At 33.9% G+C, this 21,099-nt stretch overlaps 1 protein-coding gene across 3 annotated transcripts; it reads right to left on the reverse strand.

Annotated features, from left to right (window-relative positions):
* Positions 1-528: 528 nt before the first annotated feature.
* On the reverse strand, positions 529-3,663 carry LOC115714867 (mulatexin-like). 3 transcript variants are annotated; one of them, XR_009687266.1, is made up of 4 exons: positions 3,147-3,663; positions 2,485-2,635; positions 1,161-2,388; positions 529-1,022 (listed from the first exon to the last, which is right to left on the reverse strand). XR_009687266.1 is itself a non-coding variant. In XM_030643630.2 (3 exons), the coding sequence occupies exons 1-3, from the start codon at positions 3,595-3,597 to the stop codon at positions 2,046-2,048; spliced, it is 945 nt and encodes a 314-aa protein (XP_030499490.1). In that variant the 5' UTR covers positions 3,598-3,663; the 3' UTR covers positions 529-2,045. The 3 variants fall into 3 exon arrangements, 1 of the variants encoding a protein (XP_030499490.1); XR_009687267.1 differs by having other exon boundaries at positions 1,140-2,388; XM_030643630.2 differs by having other exon boundaries at positions 529-2,388.
* Positions 3,664-21,099: the final 17,436 nt, after the last annotated feature.

Consider the following 21,099-nt stretch of genomic DNA (forward strand, 5'->3'; position numbering starts at 1 on the left):
CATGTACTTGTTCTGCATCTGCAGACAACTTAGCTTTTCTTAATCAAGAACAAGTCTTGCAATTCCTTACTGGTTTCTTTTTTTTTTTTTTGGTTTTTGCAAAACTTGATTAGATTATGATGTATTTTTATCATGATGCATTTTAAAACTCAATTAGATCATGATGTTTGGATGTGTAGATCAAATACAAACAATGCTTAAGGAATGGGAATTTAGTATTTTATATGCAGCTTATTATGTTTAAATCATTTATATGCATCAGATACAAATATATATTTTTAGAAGTCTTCTTATATGATGTTAATTTGATTAAGTGTTAACAAAAGTGATAATTTAGATGTTAATTTTTTATAAGCCACTTTATTGTAAGTAATGTATAATGTATTAGCTTTCATTGTAATTTTGTTCGCAGTAGCATTTTTTGTTTCTTGTATAGTTAGTGGTATAGTAATGTATAATGTAGAATTTGTTTGATTGGTAAAAATAATAAAGGAAAGGCTTTATTGTTGCACTTTAATAAAATTGATATGATTCAAAAGTCATGCTAAATTTTATTTCAAAATATTACTAATTCCATACAAAATTAGAGAGGCCTAATTTAATATAAATCAAACATACTAAATCAGATAACTACAATATAGTAATTACCAATACACAGATTCTGACCAAAAAAATTCTCAATTACTAATTAATATTTGAAATATAGTAATATCTTAACTAATAGAACACAAATGACAAGAAATTTTTTGTAACTTTGATTGCTTTTGTTCTCATAACATTCCATAATGGGCCTGCTTTGATAACATTCAACAACTGAGATCTTAAGAAATGACTCATTCTCATTTATGTCCAACATCTGGAATGGGACATGTTGTGCATTTTCCTCCTAAATATGTTGGTTATTCATAAATCTCTCTCCTGGAAGATATTTCACTCTCAAATAATTAATCTTCTTAAGAAACCCATGTATCACTTCTCTTGAGCCATCACACATCTGAGGGTCCAAAAATTACAAAACCCCCCTGCCAAAACCCAACATCTAAATTTATAGTAGTAGCAAGCAAAAATAAAAATTAAAGTAGCAGAGATAAGTGACTAAGAAAAATGAAAACTCATAGGATACTTCCAGCAAGTTATACATGAATATTTTATGGGCTTACAACGACTTTTGAGATGGCTTAAATTCTCCATGAAAACCACCAGATGGAGCTTCCACCGCCAGTACGACAAAGTTTCGAACCTCTATCGCACAAATCTCAGGTGGTGGAAACTTAAGAAAACAATCCTTAAGAAAACAATCCTTTCATAGATTACAGAAGACCTGAAGTTGCCTTTCTTGTTCTCATAATCTTCAAGTTCTTTTTAGGTACGATTTCAGTTGTATTTTCTTTTCATTTCTTAATATAATTTTTTATAGTGATAGGTAAGCATTTTCGGCTGACTTTGATGTGTCAAGGAGGCAAATATCGGTGTGCAAATAACGGGATATTAAAATTGCAAACCGAACTAATTTAAGATAGTTTGGCCGCCAAAAATAAACAATAGGGGTTAAGTGCGAAAGTAAACATGAGAAGGTTTGACCGCAAATTACCCTAATTTTTAATATAGTTTGGCCACCTTGACATCTAGTCTTGGCTCCACATCTGCTAATAGCAATGTTCTTTTTGGACCAGTACTTTACACTTTCTGTTTTATTGTTCCAATCTGACATGTGCGTTCATGATTTGGTTGAACCAAGAGGATATCATCCACTTGCACCTTCTATCGAGTTTATTAATAATAATTAAAGAAGAATAACTAAAACTCATTATGTATCATTGTATTGGAAGGTACGTAAAAAGTTTATGTAGCTCATTTATTTTATCAGCATATAAATATTCAAGCACTTTACATATGTATATGATCACTTGACACAAATACATATAGTAAGGTTATATTACATGATCTCTCTCCTATATGAAAATGGGGAGAACCATATCACTTTATTTCTTTTCTTGAGCTACGTAGTACCTAATAGGTTATAAGTAGTCTTCTCATACATATTATCATATGAGCTTTCCATAACTCACTTCTAACATATCACAATATCTTTTATAGTACCCAATGCTATTAGAAACTCTGCTATTTTCGCCGAGCTCAGTTTGGACTATTTGAGAATTGTCGTTTACTATTTTATCTATGGCAACGTAGCTTGAGGACACTTGATCATTAGTTTTAGAATTAGCATTGATCAAAATATCATGGCAAGAAGCTGGTTTACTGTCATGCTTAGTCATCCAAAACCACAAGGCTGTTCTGAATGAAACAACAGGGTCTATGGCCACCAAATCTGGATTTTTTATCAAATCAACTCCAAGAGCCTTACCGGCAAGTCCGTAGTTGTAGTTGCTGAAACATGAATATTAAATTATAAAATTAAATATCGATAAGATTTAATTAATTAATTACTATAGCTGGTTATTGGGATATATATATATCACATACTGAGTGAGTTGGATAGGTCCTCTGCTAATATATTTTTTGCCTGAAGCACAAGGCCATTTAGGGGAAGTGCAATAATCATTCCCAGCTGTTGTGTGAACAGTCCCATTGATACTACAATATCCCCACGCATGTGGATCACTAGGACCATAGCCTGTACAAGCATAGCATGAAATTATAAATTATAATACGTAATCAAAGTAGTATTCTGTTTATGCATTGTATTTAACTTTCTATATAAATACAATCATTCTTTAGAGTTGAGTAACAGTTTTTACTCAAGCTCACTTTCCCTCAAATAAGTTTCTTGGTATCAGACCCATATCCCTTATATCCCTTGCCGGCAAGTGATTTTCTCCGAGTCGCACCTATACAGATAGTGACCATGTCCACTCTGATACGGTTCAAGATTGATGAGCAAAAAATAACCATCTTCTTGAGGGGTATATTGTGGACATTGTCCCACATAGAATAAATGGTAGAGAATTGAGCATAATTGTTAACCGTATTTAATTATAATATGTAATAAAATATAGTCCCTAAGAATATATTTTCAACCAAAGAGATATCCTGGTAACCAATTTAGTGTGAACAATAAAACGTGGTTAGATGATTAATTTTCACCATAAAAATGAAGTCGTAATCTTTATGTACGTGTAACTTACCAGTGGTTACTTGAGAAGTTTGAGCAAAGAAAGCAGCGAGCTCCCTCTTACGAGTTGAGACGTCTCCAGTAGTAGCAAAGCCAGGAAAGGATTGAGTGGCAGTGATGAAAGCCTCGTAGCTATAGAAGCCCTGGCTTTGACAATCACTTCTATGTTTAAACATTTCGTTGTAGAGTGATTTGGTGACTATTTTAGTAACAGAATTATCACGAGGGAGACCACCAGTCGGTGCTGCTGCGAACCAGCACTGGTATCGGCAGTTTCCTCCTCTGCAGTAACTAGATCCGCCACCACAAAAGTTATGGATGCTGCAACACCTTCCGTCTCCACATGGAGGATTTCCTAGATTAGGCCCACATTGGTGATCGGGTCTTTCATCTGCATAAACCAATCCAAGGCATAATACATTAGCCAAACATAATGTGATGATAAGGCTGCTCAAATACTTCATATCTTTCTTCTCCTTTTGTAAGATATGACAAGTAGCAAGTTTGAGTAGTTGTGTGTGTGCTTTATGAAAGAGGGTTTCATGGCTATTTATAGGCGATCCTAGCTTCATTAATTAACCTATCTAGATATTATAACTTACAATAGAGAAATGCTAGAAGCAGGCTGCAATAATATCAGGTCTTACGTAGGAACTCATGTACTATGTATAATATATATATTTAAAGAAGAATTTCATTAATAACCAAACTCAAAGAGACCCATCATCAAGATGGGAAATATAATATTCAATTACATTCGAGGTTAAATGAAAATAATCATCCCATAGTCTAAGTTTTGCAAAAGATCAATGGGTCATTTTGTTGCTGTCACCAGAAAATTACACGAACCATTATTGTCTGTCTTAATGTCCGAAAACAATAAAACCATTCAATTAAAATTCAACAGTTTAATACATATTAACACAGACAATCTATCGTTTATATGTTAAACTGTTTTTCTATCAACATGTAGATGGCGTTTGGTAATATTTTTTTAATCACTTTTCTGTTTTTAAAATTGAAAAAGTGAAAATATTTTTTAAAAACAAGTGCTAGAAAATTGTTTTTACTTTTCAATTTTTTTAATTGAGAATCAAAATTTAAAAAACAAAAAAAAATACTTTTAATATTTTTTCAACAGTTTTTTCTTTTCTTAATCAATATTTTGGACTTCGATCAGACCCGGATCCAAATCCCACCAGGCCTTAGTGCTAAACCTGGCCTCTGAGTTGAGCCCGAATCTGACCCCGAACTTAGACCCGACGTAAATAAAATCAAAAAATAAAAATAAAAATAAACTTTACAGAACACACTTTTGTTCTCTGTTTTTAAAATTAAAAAACAAAAGTAGTTGAAGAACGCATTTTTGTTTTACAAAAGCAAAATTTTTTAAAACAAAAATTTTACTTTCCTTTTGTGATTAAAAAATTAGAAAATAAAAGTGTTACCAATCGGTACCAATTAACAGACAATCTATCGTTTTCTTTAACATATATTGAAATAAACTGTCATATTTCATGTTTCCACCAAGGAACAAGTTGCATAGTTGTTAACAAAACTATTAGTTTCAACACAGATTTAATCACTCAAAGATAAGATGAGACTGCAAAAGATTCATTCCACATTTTAAAGAGAAGTATTAAGAGTATCTTAATTTTAGTGAGCTGTTACTTGTTATTGTTAGTGAGCTGTTAGAGTTGTTAGTTAGTTAGTTTTTATTTTAACTAAGGTGGCGTTTGGTTACTAAGTGAAAATGGAATGGGAATGGGAATAGGAATGAGAATGGGAATAGAATGGAATGGAATTTCTATTCTTTTGTTTGGTAAAGGCTATGGAATCAACAACGGAATAAGAATTATTATGTTTGGTATTGTACGGAATGGAATAGAACATTTATTATTTTGACCAAATTACCCTTTACTCTTCAAAAATAATATCTGTTTTATTAAATTACCATTATTTTATAAATTGAAAAAACAAATAATATTTTTAGCAAACAAATATATTTATCACGTGATGAGAATATGCACAATTTTAAATTTAATTATTAAAAAATAAATAATAAAATTACATATAAATATCTAATAATTATCAACACAAATTTTTCATAGGGCAAAATGGACTTTTGTTGGTAAGGAATTAGCTTTCTATTGATTTTATAATGGAAAAGTAAATCCTTAGTTTAGGTGATTTGTAATTCTATTGGAATGGGCTTTCAAGCTTTAATAAAGAAACCAAACACTTGATTGGGCCATCTTAAGGAAAGATAAGTCCATTCTATTGTCCATTCCATTGGCCATCTTAAGTACTACTCTAGTGAGCTTATATATACAGCTCACTTACTCTGTATTTTCTCTTCTAATTGAATCAATACAATTATTTTCCTCTCTTCCTTTGTTCTTATCTTCTTCTAGCTAAAAACCTTTTAGTGTTGGCACCTTGAGTTGTCACTAAAAAAGCAAGTTTGTATAGTAGTGTAAATTATCTTGGAATAAAAATAATAAAGAGCAAAAAATTAGTGTCACGACCGCTTGAGAGAGCCAACTAGTTTGACCACCGTTTACATATATACATGTCATTATATAGCAAATATGATCCATTACAGATTACAAAATCTACACCTCATCGTAATAATACACAAAATACAACAAATATATATTAAAAAAAGGAAAATGCCATTGCCGCCCCTCTTTTTATTGAGAACCATGCATATATGATAATGTCAATATAGGTATCGAGAGTTGGCTGTTTAGGGTGAGTACGTAAGTTTTATAAATCTACTCATTATTACTGAATCAAATTGCCACAACATGGTATATGGTATTGCTATTAGGCACCAGCCTAGCATCTTTTCGACATGTTGCGTTGTGATTGGCTAGCGATATTCCTTAAAAGCTATTATATTAAATTATATGTGACCCGATACTTAATTGGACCAATAGCAATATTGACACGTAGAAGGGTGCTAGGCACCACTGGTGCTCTTTAGCATTTCTCCAATATATAGGTAAATTAATTAAGGCATAAAGTTTAATTGACGACGTTCCTTCTTATATATATTGTATTACTATAAGTTGTCATTCTCGATACATGTAGCTAGTTTATGATTTAGAATCAGTGTAGTATAGTACGCACTAACGTGTTATCTGTTAGGATTTATAAAACACTTAAGAAATATATAAATCACAGATCTAAACATATTCCTAAAAGTGCTTTAATATAGAAAACCCTAAATCATAAAAGTATAGAACCTTTGCTAAATTAAAGAAGAAGAAGATGATAAAAGATGAGCGGAAACACTAACCTGAAGCCATTGTTGGAGATTGCAGAGAAGGTTTTGATATTCCAAGAATACACTATTTTCTTAGGTATTTTCTCTGATGGGGAATGAGAGAATTCAGAAACTCTAGTGTTTCTTGGGGACCACTACCTATTTATAGACTCATCTTAGAATGAGTTTTGGGTATTTATAATTTAGCCCCTCAACAAATTATAAATTAACTTATTTAATACCCTTTTGATACCCATAACATAATTGGTAATTTAATTTTGTATCACACTTTATAATAGCATATAAATTATACATATTTGCCCACATAGGATTTTAATCCAACAATCTCCCACTTGGGCAACATATGTTACCGGATAAATGTATAACCTTATGAGCTCAAAATTTGCTATTATGTAAAGGTATTCACAACAATCTCGTCCATTAACTATACCCATATAGGATACCAAAGCGATTTTCGTCATATCAATCATGACTAAACCCATCAACGGTCACATATACAAATATAGCCAAATGACATAGATCAATCATGGATGTGTAGCATGAAATTACATGCAATGTGAACCGAACATGCTTATTTCCAATTGGTCCTCCTTAAACCAAGGTGAGGAGAAACTTAAACATAACAAAAAAGAGTGAATAAACTGAAAAACTTTATTTCTGATCAGAAAATAACCAAATACATAAATATCTTAAATAAACATAAAGCAGAGAAAATACAAACTCCCACTAAATCATGATATCCTCAAGCAATACTACACCCATATGAGTAGTGTGCTCATGAAAGACCTTGGGTGGTAATCCTTTTGTGAGCGGATCCGCTATCATGGAGTTTGTCCCAATATGCTCTATGGAAATCTGTCCACTCTGCACTCTTTCTTTCACAACTAAGAACTTTATGGCAATATAGTTTGACTTGGATGAGCTCCTATTGTTATTGGAATACAGCACTGCTGATTTATTGTCACAAAATATCTTAAGTGGTCTTTCTACATTCTCCAAAATACGCAGCCTGGTGACAAAGTTTCTCAGCCATATTCCCTGATTTGATGCCTCATAACATGCTACAAATTCTGCTGCCATAGTGGAAAAAGCTATAAGTGTCTTTTTTGACACTTTTCCATGATATAGCTCCTCCAGCTAACAGGAAAATGTAGCCTGATGTAGACCTTATGCTATCTTGGCATCCAGCGAAATCAGAATCACAATACCCTACGACCTCCAAATGATCTGACTTCATGTATGTGAGCATGTAATCTTTTGTTCTCTGAAGATATCTCATAACCCTTTTGGCTGCTATCCAATGGTCCATACCAGGGTTGCTTAAATATCTGCCTAACATCACAACAATGTACGCAATATCTGGACGCGTACATACCTGAAGATACATTAGACTCCCTACAACTGATGCATAGGGAATCTTTTTCATTTCTTGAATTTCAAGGCTTCTTTTAGGGCATTGTCTAAGACTGAATTTGTCTCCTTTAGCAACAGGGGTATCACCTGGTCTACAATCTTGCATGCCAAACCTTTTGAGTACTTTATCGATATAGCTTTTTTGTGATAATCCAAGAATACCCCGAGAACGATCTCGACGTATTTGAATTCCTAATACAAAAGAGGCTTCACCAAGATCTTTCATCTCAAATTGCCTAGATAGAAATCTCTTAGTTTCGTGCAATAAGCCTATATCATTAGTGGCAACCAATATGTCATCGACATATAAAACCAGAAATATGTATTTACTCCCACTGAACTTGTGATATACACAATCATCAATAATATTCATCTCAGAACCAAATGAGATAATTACTTGATGAAACTTGTGATACCATTGACGAGAAGCTTGCTTGAGTCAATAGATGGATTCCTTTAATTTGCAAACCATATTCTTTGGGTCACCAACCATAAAATTTTCTGGTTGCTCCATATAAATTGTCTCATCAATGTCGCCATTGAGAAACGCTATTTTAACATCCATCTGATGTAACTCAAGGTCAAAATGAGCAACAAGTGCCAATATTATCCTAAAAGAGTCTTTCGATGAAACTGGAGAGAAAGGCTCTGTATAATCACTGCCTTGTTTCTGAGTATAGCCTTTTGCTACAAGACGTGCCTTAAATCTCACCACATTACTATATTCATCCTTCTTGGTTTTAAGTATCCACTTACAACCAATTGGCTTTACACCTTCTAGTAATGGGACAACTTCCCAAACTTGATTGTCTTGCATAGACTTATTCTTTTCATTTATGGCATCAATCCACTTTTGAGAGTTAGAACTTTTCATGGCCTGATGCAAGTTGACTGGGTCATCTTCCATCATTCCATTTTCATCCTCATGTTCTTGAAGAAATACAAAATAATCATCTAAAATAGCATTTTTTCTCTCTCTTGTGGACCTCCTTAATGGCTCTTGTTCTTCAGGGTGTTGAATTTGTTCTTCTGGAACAATAGCCTCATCTTGATTTGGGAGTTGTTCAACATTGTCTTGTTGAGGTTCCAAATTCATTTCTTGATCAATGACAGGTGTGGAAGCCTGAACATTGTCTAAAATGATAGTAGGAACTGAGTTTGAATTCAATTCCTCCTAAAAAACAATGTCTCTAACCTTATTTCTCCCCCCAAATTCAACATCCTCAAAAAATGTTGCAGTTCCCGTCTCAAAAATATTTCTAACAGTGGGATCATAATACTTATAGCCCCTAGATCGCTCAGAATAACCAATAAAGTAGCTGCTAACTGTTTTGGAGTCCAATTTATTTTCATGTGGCCTATAAGGCCTTGCCTCAGCTGGACATCCCCACATGTGGAAATGCTTTAGACTAGGCTTTCGACCTGTCCAAAGCTCATAAGGTGTTTTTCAAAGAACTCTCTTTTTCTCTCTATTTCGGCTGTGCATGTGGGTGCTTGGAGCTGGGTTTTGTTCAAATCTTTCAAGTGAATTCTCATCCTAATCTAAGCATTTTTCCAAGCTAGGTTAGCTCTCTTGATTTCTTCCTTAAATTTATGAAAAAAATGATGAAAAAGTTGAGTAAATGCTTGTTTATTTGAAGTTCTTGCTGCTGTGAATTGTTGTTGTTTTCTAAAGTTTATCTTGCTATTTTTAAGTAATTTAGAGCTAGTGTATGCATGTTGATTACTTGGAATTATGTTTTGGGAGTTTTTAGTTCAAGAGCATGATTTTTGAAAATGTATGTGAATCTGTAAATTACTGGCTGTGGTTGATCATTTTCATTTTCAGAGGCTTAGTTATGCATATTTATGTAGGTTTGATCTAGCTTGATTGCATGTTAGTGGATTTTAATCAAGTTTGAGTTTTGGAACTCAAAGCTTGGTCTTTAATGGCATTTTGTGATTCTGTGAGTTCTGGGTGATTTTGTTGCCTTTGAATGGTTATTTGGGGCATATAGATTAGGTCTGGAAGGTCTTGCATGATTTGGGTTAGATTTGATCGAGTTATGAATTTTTGAGGTTGCTGCCTGCGAGGAACCGGATGGGGGTCCTGAATTTCCCAGAACCGGAATTCCGGTTGGGCAACCGGTCTACCGGTTGGGGGATTTTTCAGAACCCTAGTTTTCCTCGTTTTTATGTTTTTAGGGGTATTGCCATGCTTTTTATCGATAGGGAAACTTTTAGTTCCAAGTTTAAGTCCCCGGGAAGTGATTTAGCGTGTCACTTATAGCGTTGTGAATTTTATGGTTTAGGAGCCAGTAATCCGCCGCTCAGCTTAAGTTCCAGTCAGGTTGACCGGCACACCTGAAATCGGAATCCAAGTAAGATTAGTATAACAGTATGCATATGTAGATTACATGTTTAGCGTGCATGTAGGAAGCCTGCTAGATTACATTAGATATGTATTTAGGCTTCGAACCATCCAACCCTGTCACGTCGGTACAGGCTAGAGTATGACCAGCAGCCGGAGTATGACCGGTTCGACCGATCAGGCTGACACTTGGTTGGTGGTTCAGTGCTATTGACCTATCCCGTCGGTACAGGCTGGAGTATGACCAGCAGCCGGAGTATGACCGGTTCGACCGATCAGGAGGATACTTGTCAATAGTACCGTCCCCTGAACGTTCAAAACTCAGTACCATGTTGGACATGGCGTAGTAGCTCGCACCATGTTGGACATGGCAGTAGCGGGACTCAGTATCGTGTTGGACACGGCAGTTAGTTTTATGTATGATATTATTATGCTTTTCTTACTGAGTCTGTCGACTCACAGTTTATGTTCATGTGTAGGTAAAGGCAAGGCATGGGCGATGGACCGTGAGCGAGCTTATGAGATTGTACATGTCGGGGCGGTTAGGCCTGGAGCGTACGATCCTCGGGACAGCAAGGCTGAGTTTTTGTAACTGGTCGTTAGACGACTTTATTTTGATGTAAAAGTTAAACAGTTAAAACGTTTGTAAATGATTTTATAAATCGGGATCCCGAGACTTTTATAGTATGGTTTATAAGTTTAATTAAAAAGCAAAATTTTAATTAATCACGTTTTTCCATAAACCTCGTTGATTAGCAACGAGCTGCACAGTACGTTTAAAAATCACGTAATACGCCTAAGATAGTTAGGGTGTTACAATTTGGTATCGAGCGCGGAGTTGTCTTCCGAAGATCGTCACGACATGTACAATCATCATCAGCAGTTAGCTCGGTTCACGGTTCAGTAAGCCTTTATTGCTTTAGTAGTTTATTTTATTCAGTTAAAAAAAAAAAAGAAGAAAAGCCTGTTAGGAAGCATGTTAGTAGCCTGATAGTAGAATAGGCGCATGTTTCATTTCTAATTTCCAAATTAAGCGGCATTAGTAAGCTCACCTTGAATACGACCTGATATGCCAACTCTTGGTTTCGCAGGCGGTTCTAACTAGATGGACGCCAGGCGGACTACCAGGAGTCAGGGCAACTCCGTAGGGTCGAATCAGGGACAGGGAGCTCAGTTTCCCCCACATGCCAGAGGCCGAGGTAGAGGTCCCCGAGGCAGGGCTCGTGGCCGGGGTGATGAGAACCCGCCACAGGCTGCCCAGGCTCCCCCAGCCGATCAGGGAGCCCGGGTGGGAGTTGCGGTTTGCGGAGATGCAAGCCGGATCGAAGAGCAAGACCTCGAGATCCGGAGGTTGAGACGGCGGGGTGCTCCTGCCGGTTCTGTGCCCGTAGTTCCGGTGGCACCCGCCCTCGCCGCCCAGGCCGAGATAGTGGTGGCGGCCCATAGATTGGAACCATTGTATGAGCGGTTCCGGAAGCAAGCACCTCCGGTATTCCTGGGAGGTCCGGACGTGATGAAAGCCGAGCAGTGGCTGACGGTGATTACCAGAATCCTGAATTTCATGGGTGTCACCGGAAACGACAGAGTGGTGTGCGCCACGTTTCAGTTCCAGGAGGACGCCCTGGTATGGTGGGACATGGTGTCTCAGATCCATGATGTCACCACCATGACCTGGGAAAGGTTTCAGGAACTCTTTAATGCAAAGTACTACAATGAGGCGGTTAGAAGCGCCAAGAGGAAAGAGTTCGTTCACCTGACCCAGCGGGAGAACATGAGCGTCACTGAGTATACTACTCAGTTTGACCGGTTGGCGAGGTTAGCCTCGGGAATTGTGCCGACCGACTTCAGCAAGAAGGAGAAGTATCTGGACGGGTTGAATCCCAAGATCAAGCATGACCTGATGATCACCACCGACGACAGCACCACCTACGCTCAGATGGTGGAGAAGGCACTGCGAGCTGAGGGCGCAGTGGGGTGCATGTCAGAATCAGCGAGTACTCCGGTTAGTGGCGGAGCTCCTACCCCTCCTGCATCAGGCTTCAGCAGGGGGAGTAGTGGTTCGGCCATTGATCAGAGGAAGAGGGCACCCACTGCTTCCGGCGGCTCGAGTCAGAACAAGAGGTTCCGGGGGAACCAGAACAGAGGGAGTCGTCCTGGTGGTAATGAGACCCGATTCTCCTATCCCGAGTGCCCTAGCTGCAAGAGGCACTATCGGGGTGAGTGCAAAGGTCAGGGATGCTTTCATTGTGGCATGCCCGGACACTTCAAGAGGGAATGTCCCCAGCTCCGACCTGAGGCACCGAGAGCTCCAGCGATACCCACTCCAGCCAGGGTATTCGCTATCACGCAGGCTGATGCAGATGCCAGCCCATCAGTAGTCACAGGTCAGCTTTTTATTAACAACTCGCTTTATTCAGTGCTGTTTGATTCTGGGGCTACACATTCTTATGTGGCGGCCAGAGTCTTTAGTAAGTTGGGTAGACCCTTTGATAGATATGAATCAGGGTTTGGAACCCTGTTACCTGGCGGAGAATTGGTTATCTCCAATAGGTGGATTAGGTCTATGCCGATCAGGATAGATGGTAGAGAGTTAAGCGCTGATCTGATAGAGATGAGCTTAGTCGAATTTGATATTATTTTAGGAATGGATTTCCTATCTAAATATTCGGCGAGCATTGACTGTAAGAGGAAGATGGTGGTCTTCCAACCGGAAAGTGAAGAACCGTTTGTATTTGTGGGTTCGGTTCAGGGATCTCGGATCCCGGTGATCTCGGCTATGTCAGCGAGAGAATTGTTGCACGGCGGGTGCTTAGGGTTTCTGGCCGTGGTGGTGGACACCACTCGGCCAGATACCATTCGGCCAGAGGACATCAGAGTGGTTCGGGAATTTTTGGACGTTTTTCCCGAAGAACTTCCAGGGTTACCACCTCAGCGGGAGATTGACTTCGTGATCGACTTGGCACCAGGGGTGGATCCGGTTTCCAAAGCCCCGTATAGGATGGCTCCAGCTGAACTTAAGGAACTGAAGATTCAGCTCCAAGGGTTGCTTGACATAGGGTTCATTCGGCCCAGTGTGTCACCTTGGGGAGCCCCGGTTTTGTTCGTCAAGAAGAAGGATGGATCTATGAGGATGTGCATCGACTACAGAGAGTTGAACAAGTTGACGGTGAAGAATAAATATCCATTACCTAGGATCGATGACTTGTTCGATCAGCTTCAGGGGAAGACGGTCTTTTCTAAGATTGATCTCCGTTCGGGTTATCATCAGTTGAGAATCCGAGAGGAGGACATTCCAAAGACGGCTTTCCGCACTAGGTATGGACACTACGAGTTTCTGGTTATGTCATTCGGACTAACCAATGCTCCTGCAGCATTCATGGACCTGATGAATAGAGTATTCAAGGATTTCCTCGATATCTGTGTGATTGTGTTTATCGACGACATCCTCGTGTACTCTCAATCAGAAGAGGAGCATGAGTTACTGTTGGGTTTTATGCCCTAAATAAAACTCATTTCAATATAATCAGATTTGTTTATTAATATAGATCAGAAATAACATTTAATGTTGCATGGTTCACATGATTTATTTCATGATTATATGTACATAATGTATAAATTCATCTGAAACCCTTTTCACATACTTGATCCTGTTTATTGTGTCGTCAACACATTGGAAAGTAAACATGACTATGTGAATAAAGTTTCCTAGATTTATCAGACATAGGGTTTTACTGATATGATAATCTACAATAAGAGTTTACTTGTATTTGGAGAAATACTATGTTCTTTCCAGAGCATTGGTTAAAGTAAAGCTCAGGTTGGATGCATGGAGTATGCATCGGAAGGGACCGATATTGAACTTTGACTTAGATTTATTAAAACTTACCGTAATATCTATTCAAGTCAATATCGCCAAGTTGATCCTAGATCAAATGATCTTAATCCTGATATGATTAGGCTCAATCTTGAAAGGCTATTCGTGTTCTTTGATTTGTTAGTTAAGCCTACTTTTAGGTCAGGGTGATACGTACATTTTGGGAACACGGTAGTGCAATTGAGTGGGAGCGCTATCATAAACATGGAATCTATAGCTTCTATCTGGCGAATAGTAAGCAAAGGATGATCTCCTTCGAGCTTGACCAAACGAACATAAATGGTGGAGTACTCATTTCACATAAGCTGAAATATCATTTATACGGGGTCAAGTGTTTTAAGGAATAAATACATTGTAGGGTGTAACGGTAATTTAATCCCTTTACAGTGTAGATCATTCATATAGAGGATCATTGATCAAATTAGGATTATAACAATGGATAACTAATGATGTGTCTATATGGTGGAACATATAGAGCATTCTATATACTGAGAGTGCAATTCTAAGTTCTATGCGTGGATTCAACGAAGAATTAATAAGTTAGTGAATTTTAGTGTTAAATTCTTGATCTACTTATTGGAAGCTCGGTTATATAGACCCATGGTCCCCCCACTAGTTGAGATAATATTGCTTGTAAGACTCATGTAATTGGTTTTGATTAATCAATTATAATTCTCAAATTAGACTATGTCTATTTGTGAATTTTTCACTAAGTAAGGGCGAAATTGTAAAGAAAGAGTTTATAGGGGCATATTTGTTAATTATGATACTTTGTATGGTTCAATTAATAAATATGATAAATGACAATATTATTTAATAATTATTTATAGTTATTAAATAGTTAGAATTGGCATTTAAATGGTTGAATTAGGAAATTGGCATTTTTGAGAAAATCAGATACAAAAGGTGTTAAAATTGCAAAATTGCAAAGCCCAAGGCCCAATCCACTAAGTTTAGGGCCAGCCACTTTTGTAGGAAATTTAAACTGATTTTTTCATTATTTTAATGCCATATAATTCAAATCAAGCCCTAGAGGAATGCTATAAATAGATAGTGAAGGCTTCAGGAAAATTACACTTTTCTTCTGACTTTTTCTATTCAGAAAAACTGAGCCTTCTCTCTCCCTATCTTTAGCTGACCACTCTCTCTCTTCTTCCTTAGAATTTCGAAATCCTTAGTGATTAGAGTAGTGCCCACACACATCAAGTGATACCTCAATCATAGTGAGGAAGATCGTGAAGAAAGATCATCAGCAAAGGAGTTTCAGCATCAAAGATTCAGAGAAAGAGATCCAGGTTCAGATATTGATAATGCTCTGCTACAGAAAGGAATCAAGGGCTAGATATCTGAACGGAAGGAGTCATTATATTCCGCTGCACCCAATGTAAGGTTTCTTAAACTTTATATGTGTTTATTTCATCGTTTTAGAAAGTTCATATTTAGGATGTTAATAAACATACTTGTGAGTAGATCTAAGATCCTGGTAAAATAATTTCCAACAACTGGTATCAGAGCCATGGTAATTGATTTACTTACATGTAATTTGGACTTTAAAACGATTGTTTGTATGTTCTTTGGATGGTATCATGTTGTATTGAGTGTTATTTGATGATTGATTGATGATTGTGAAATTTTCGTGAAAAATAATTGTTATTTCGGTTCTGGCATTATTTTTATTGGATAGTATGGAAAAAATTAAGCAAGTTAGCCTTTTACAGAACTCAATTTGGATTTTATTTGAATTAGTTATGATTTTTTGAAGATTTGACAAAATCGGGGCTTTGTCTTGATAGTTTCGCGATCGCAGAACTGTCCGTACAGTTTCGAATTTTTTCAATTTTCTTCAATTTTTCATACTTTTTCATGGAATTAACTTCCAATTTTTTGTATGGTTTTGTATATATACTATTACTATTCCTAATTCAATTCTAATTATCATTTTGAATTAATTTAAATTTTTTTTAATTTAATTCAAGATATTAGTGTAATTTGAATTTGAATAGAATTAGTATTTATCTTTTTGCTTAAAAATCTATCTTATTTTTAAATTTGATTATATTTTTTTTTTAAATTTAAGGTCAGATATTTTAAGATATTTATAATATCTTTTAAGATATTTATAATATCTTTTAAGATATTTTAAAAATATCTTATCTTTTAAGATTTTTTAATTAAATCTTTTTAGATATTTTGACCATATTTAAATTTAAAATAGATATTTATAATCATGTAATTTTAAATAGATATAAGATATTTTGCTAATTTTTTAAATTTTGTTATTTTATTTATTTAAATTATATTTAAAAATTTGAAAAAGATATTTATTTATCTTTTCTAATTTTTATTTAATTTTTATTTATAAAATAACATTTAAAATTTAAAAGTAGTTAGCAAATTTTTGAAATGATATTTAGGTTGGTTGAAACCTAATTTTTCAAAAATTGTAGGTTTAATTTTAATTTTTAAATTTCGAATTTTTTTTAAATTTTTTTTTAAATTTTTCGAAATTTTTAATTATTTTTATATTTATTTAATTAATTATTTTCGAAATTAAATATTTATTTAAAATTAAATAAATCCTACATCCAACTATCCAACTAACCTTGTTGCAGGAGTATGTGTTTTAGCTTGTTTGTAAGTTTTCAAAACCTATTATTACTTGATTGCAAATAGCCATGGTTACTTTTTGCCAGATCTAATGATCTGATGGCTCCCTTGGTCAAGTTAATAATTTGTAACAGGTAAATTTTACAATCTTCTTTCATCTGTGTATGACCTAGCAACATGATAGGATCCATCCAAAGTGTGCCTGTGTGAGCCTATGTGTTTAATTTTATTATAGATGCATATAGGTTAATGTTGCTAAATAAAATGTCATAGTCATTGATAGATTTTATTTAGGCCCATTTAGTTTTGGGCTTATTCAATTAATAACAGTTGTTCTTATTAAGGTTAAATTCCTCTCTTTTGGGCCTTGTGTGAGAGTTGGGAGCCATAGAAGTGGGTACGACATACTGAACCCAGCACCCCCTCACACAAACCACCCCAATTGTGAAGGCCCATTTGCCTGATTTGAATGACTGTACTAGGTTAATTAAACTAGTTTAACCTAATAAAATTGATTAGCAACATAATTAATTTCATTTATTTTTGAAATTAATTTAAGAAAATTATAGTTTAAAGAATTTTATATTCTAAGCTAAACTATATGTATTTTCTTGTATTTAATTAAATATAGAATTATAACCATCTAGATTCTTTACGGAACTTAATTTAAATTTTTCATTAAATATTCTTATTTAAGTTGATATTTAGTTATCTACAACTAACCAACTTAAATGCGAATATCTTTTGAATTTCAAATTTCAAAATTAAGTTGAGGAATTTTAGGCATTGGTTATTAAGATTCTTTAGATATTTTTTAAGTTAATATCTTTTCAAATATTAACTTAAAATGGAATATTTTCAAATTAAGTGGTTACAGCTTAATTTTTGATATTTAATTAAATTTAAATTTGAAAATATTTAAGTTCTAGATTTTTCTAGTTCAACTTAAATTAGATATTTTTTTTTAAATTTTGTGGAAAAGATACTTAGTCAAATAAGATATTTTCTAGATAGTTATTTCTAGACTACTTATTATTTCTAATATTAAATAGGAAGATATTATAAATTGTGAAATTAATTATTTATATAATTAATTTTGGTACAATTTATTTTAAGTATATTTTTCCTAGTATTAGACTAGAGATTAATAATTAAGCCTTCTCTACACTTAATTATTTATTTCTTGAATTTAATACATTTAATTAATTTGAAAATTAAATATCTAAGTTGATTTTCATCATGATACTTAAATATTTCTTTTTCATGACATTTAATTAAATAGAAAATTATTTTAGTTGAAATTTATTTTTTCAACTAAATTTAAATAATTTTCAAAATATATATTTTTTCTTTATTTTATTAATCAATTTTCGAAATTGCATTTCTTAAATGCTAGAATTTCGAATTTTATCTTGAAAAATAGATTAAGTTGTAAATTAATTATTTATTTTAATTAATTCTTGGATCAACTTAAATCAATGATTTTTTCATTTATTGATTAATTTAAAATAAATTGAATTAAAGTATATTATTAGAAATTGAATTAATTAGTCAAAGGAAAATCTAGATAGGTGATATTTTTGCTTGAAGTATTTTTCTAGTGTATTTAATTAAATAGAAAATTAATATTTAAGTTCATTTTCATCATCATACTTAAATATTTGAAATTTTTCTTATATATATTTAATTAAATAGGAAAATTATATTTTTTGTTGTAAATTAATTTTATTAATTAATTTTGGGCCAACATTAAATTAGAATAATTTTTCCAGGATTTATTTTTTATTTTAATATGCATTTTTCGAAAATTGTATTCTTATATACTTTAATTTTTCGAAATGCAATATATATTTATAGAAAATTAAATTTGAGTTGTAAATTAATTTAAATTAATTTTGTAACAACTTAAATATTTTTTCTAAATATTTATTGGAAATTATTACTAAGATGGAAATAATTCATATTATTTCATATCCATCTAAGTAAAATTTATAAATATTAAATTAAAATTTATATTTAGAATTTTTCATTCTAAATTGGAAATTTTAATTAAATAAATATATATTTAAAATAAATAGAATAAATAAAGAGAATCAAAGAAAATACAACTCACTTTAAATAATGAGCTTGATTATTATTAAGATATTCGATCTCCATTGTTGGTCTTACAAAAGTTAAATGTTTTCAATATAACCTCGAGACGCTAGACTTCGTCCCCCTATGGATGGTTATTCGTTGAACGCATTTAACACCGTAAGATTTCATTTGATAAGTGTTTTGTAAGTTTTCGTCTCTATTAGACTCTCCCCTACGGTGACTACTTAGAGATAAACTTATGAAACATGAAACAATGGTAGAAGCTCATAAAATGAGAATAACCTTGACTCTCGCCTACCGGGACAACGTTGGATTCTTATTTTGATCGAATAAAAGGTTGCTAGAATGGTTTCTATTTTAGATGAGCTGACAACTCTATTCAATAAATGATGCTTTGACTCTCGCCTAAACGGGACACTGATATCAGTTTGTTGAAAACCTTGGAAATTATTTAGGATTGTAAGTTTTAGTATTTTCACTTGTCATTCCTACTTGCTATATGCTTATAATTTCTGAATTGTGTATGAATTTATATTGAACCATGTTATTTTCTGTTATTAAGTTGTAGTTTAATTTCGAATCTTCATTGTTGGTCTAACTTGGCTTGTTTATCTAATGAGATAAATCCCTAGTGGATTTTCACCATTAGACATACATAATAGTGTTAGATTTCGAAAGATAAATATTGTACATGCGACATCTAATTCATCAATTGATGACACCTTAGACTAGTATTTTTACGATATGAAACAAGAAGATTATATAAATAAGATTACTTTGACTTTCGCTAATCGAAGCATCGTTGGATTCTTATTTTAAACGAAATTATCCTAATTCCTCTTAGCTTATTCATTTCGAATTAGCTTTCAAAACATATCATTGGATGAATGGTCTATAAATCATTTCATGTCATTTTATATGACGCATATGATTATAATCCTGAAATTCTATTCCCAATTGATATAAATCCTCAATCTTAGAAATCTCCTACTTGTATGGGCAAATCTGACTTAGAGTTTGTATTAGTAGTGCTGGTCCAAGATAGAATTACTCATTATATTTGGTATAAATTTAAGTCTTTGACTTTAATTTTAGATTCCAAATAGAAATTTTCTTAAATTTCTAATTCCAGAATACAATACAGTTACACTTTCTCAAGTGTTTAATATCCATCTTTTATTAATGGATTAAAGCGTATGGAATGTGAGTTAGGTATTACGTGACCAGGATCCACTTGAAGTATTCTAAGAACTCTTTGATGTAACTAAACCTATATCATCCAAAGACACTACCACATTTTTTTTAATCTATGGCATTTGTATCTTGTTCATAGTGGTTTTGACAAGATCAATCTCTGCAAAGAGTTAATATGCCTATATCCACTGAAAGTAGTTCATCTCATTCGCAGATGGATGTACATTCAGGGGGTGGATATGAGTTTTTCGTTGTATTCTTAAAACGATCACTCTAGATTATACCTTATGCAAAGAAATTTGAAATGTTTGAAAAATTTCATCAATTTCTAGCAATGGTTAAACACCATTAAGGTATGTGGTTAAAGATCTTGCGGGCGATAGGGGTGGAGAAATAGTTAGTAGATATGCAGTTCAAAGATCATTACATTGATTTTTGAATTATATCCAAACTTACCTCCCCAGAAATTTCGAGTTGCATGTTGATGATTAGTTACTAGTCGTTGCCTAATTCCTTCTATGGTAATACAATTTCAGAATGATGTAATGGTTGTATACTTAATGTAAATCATTACTAGATTCATGGATGACCTAATCAAAATCTTAAGAAAAGCTAGAACCATTAACCATGGTTTGTTAGCTATTCTAAGTGATTAGGGGTGGACCATCCCATTGTCAATAGATAAGAAAGTTTTGTTCAAACAAATACTACTTTTCTAAGATAATGACTAAGTCTGAAAACAAGTAGCAAATAAAGGAGATATTTAATTCTTGATTCCAAAAGTGTTCTATCATCTTATATAACATATGATGATCCCACTGCCTCTGTTGTCTTGTCACAACCAAAGAGATCAATACCATTTAGTTTTCTTAGACATAATTCACGGTGCCTTGTCGTAGTGGGAGAGTTTCTAGGAACTCACCTTCTTATGACTTGGGAGACACTAGTGATTAAAATCCATTGTGAGTTTAAACAAGTAATGGATTGTCAAGATAAGAAACTAAGAAGAAAGCCAATAGAACTATGGTTTAATCCATTCACATGGAGTAACCTAAAGTTTTCTATTACAAGGACATAAAAGGAAATTTTAGTTAATAAGTCTATTCTATGGACTTAACAAACTTCTTGTTCCTAGCATT

This window comes from Cannabis sativa, chromosome 4, assembly GCF_029168945.1.
Source record: "Cannabis sativa cultivar Pink pepper isolate KNU-18-1 chromosome 4, ASM2916894v1, whole genome shotgun sequence".
NCBI classification, from domain to species: Eukaryota; Viridiplantae; Streptophyta; class Magnoliopsida; order Rosales; family Cannabaceae; genus Cannabis; species Cannabis sativa.

Excerpts from the sequence above, each read along its gene's own strand:
- LOC115714867 (XM_030643630.2), bottom strand. The coding sequence starts at position 3,597 with ATGAAGTATTTGAGCAGCCTTATCATCACATTATGTTTGGCTAATGTA. Across the intron at positions 2,636-3,146 it reads AACTTCTCAAGTAACCACTG|GCTATGGTCCTAGTGATCCA; the intron begins GTAAGTTACACG and ends ATGCTTGTACAG. Across the intron at positions 2,389-2,484 it reads GGACCTATCCAACTCACTCA|CAACTACAACTACGGACTTG; the intron begins GTATGTGATATA and ends TTCATGTTTCAG.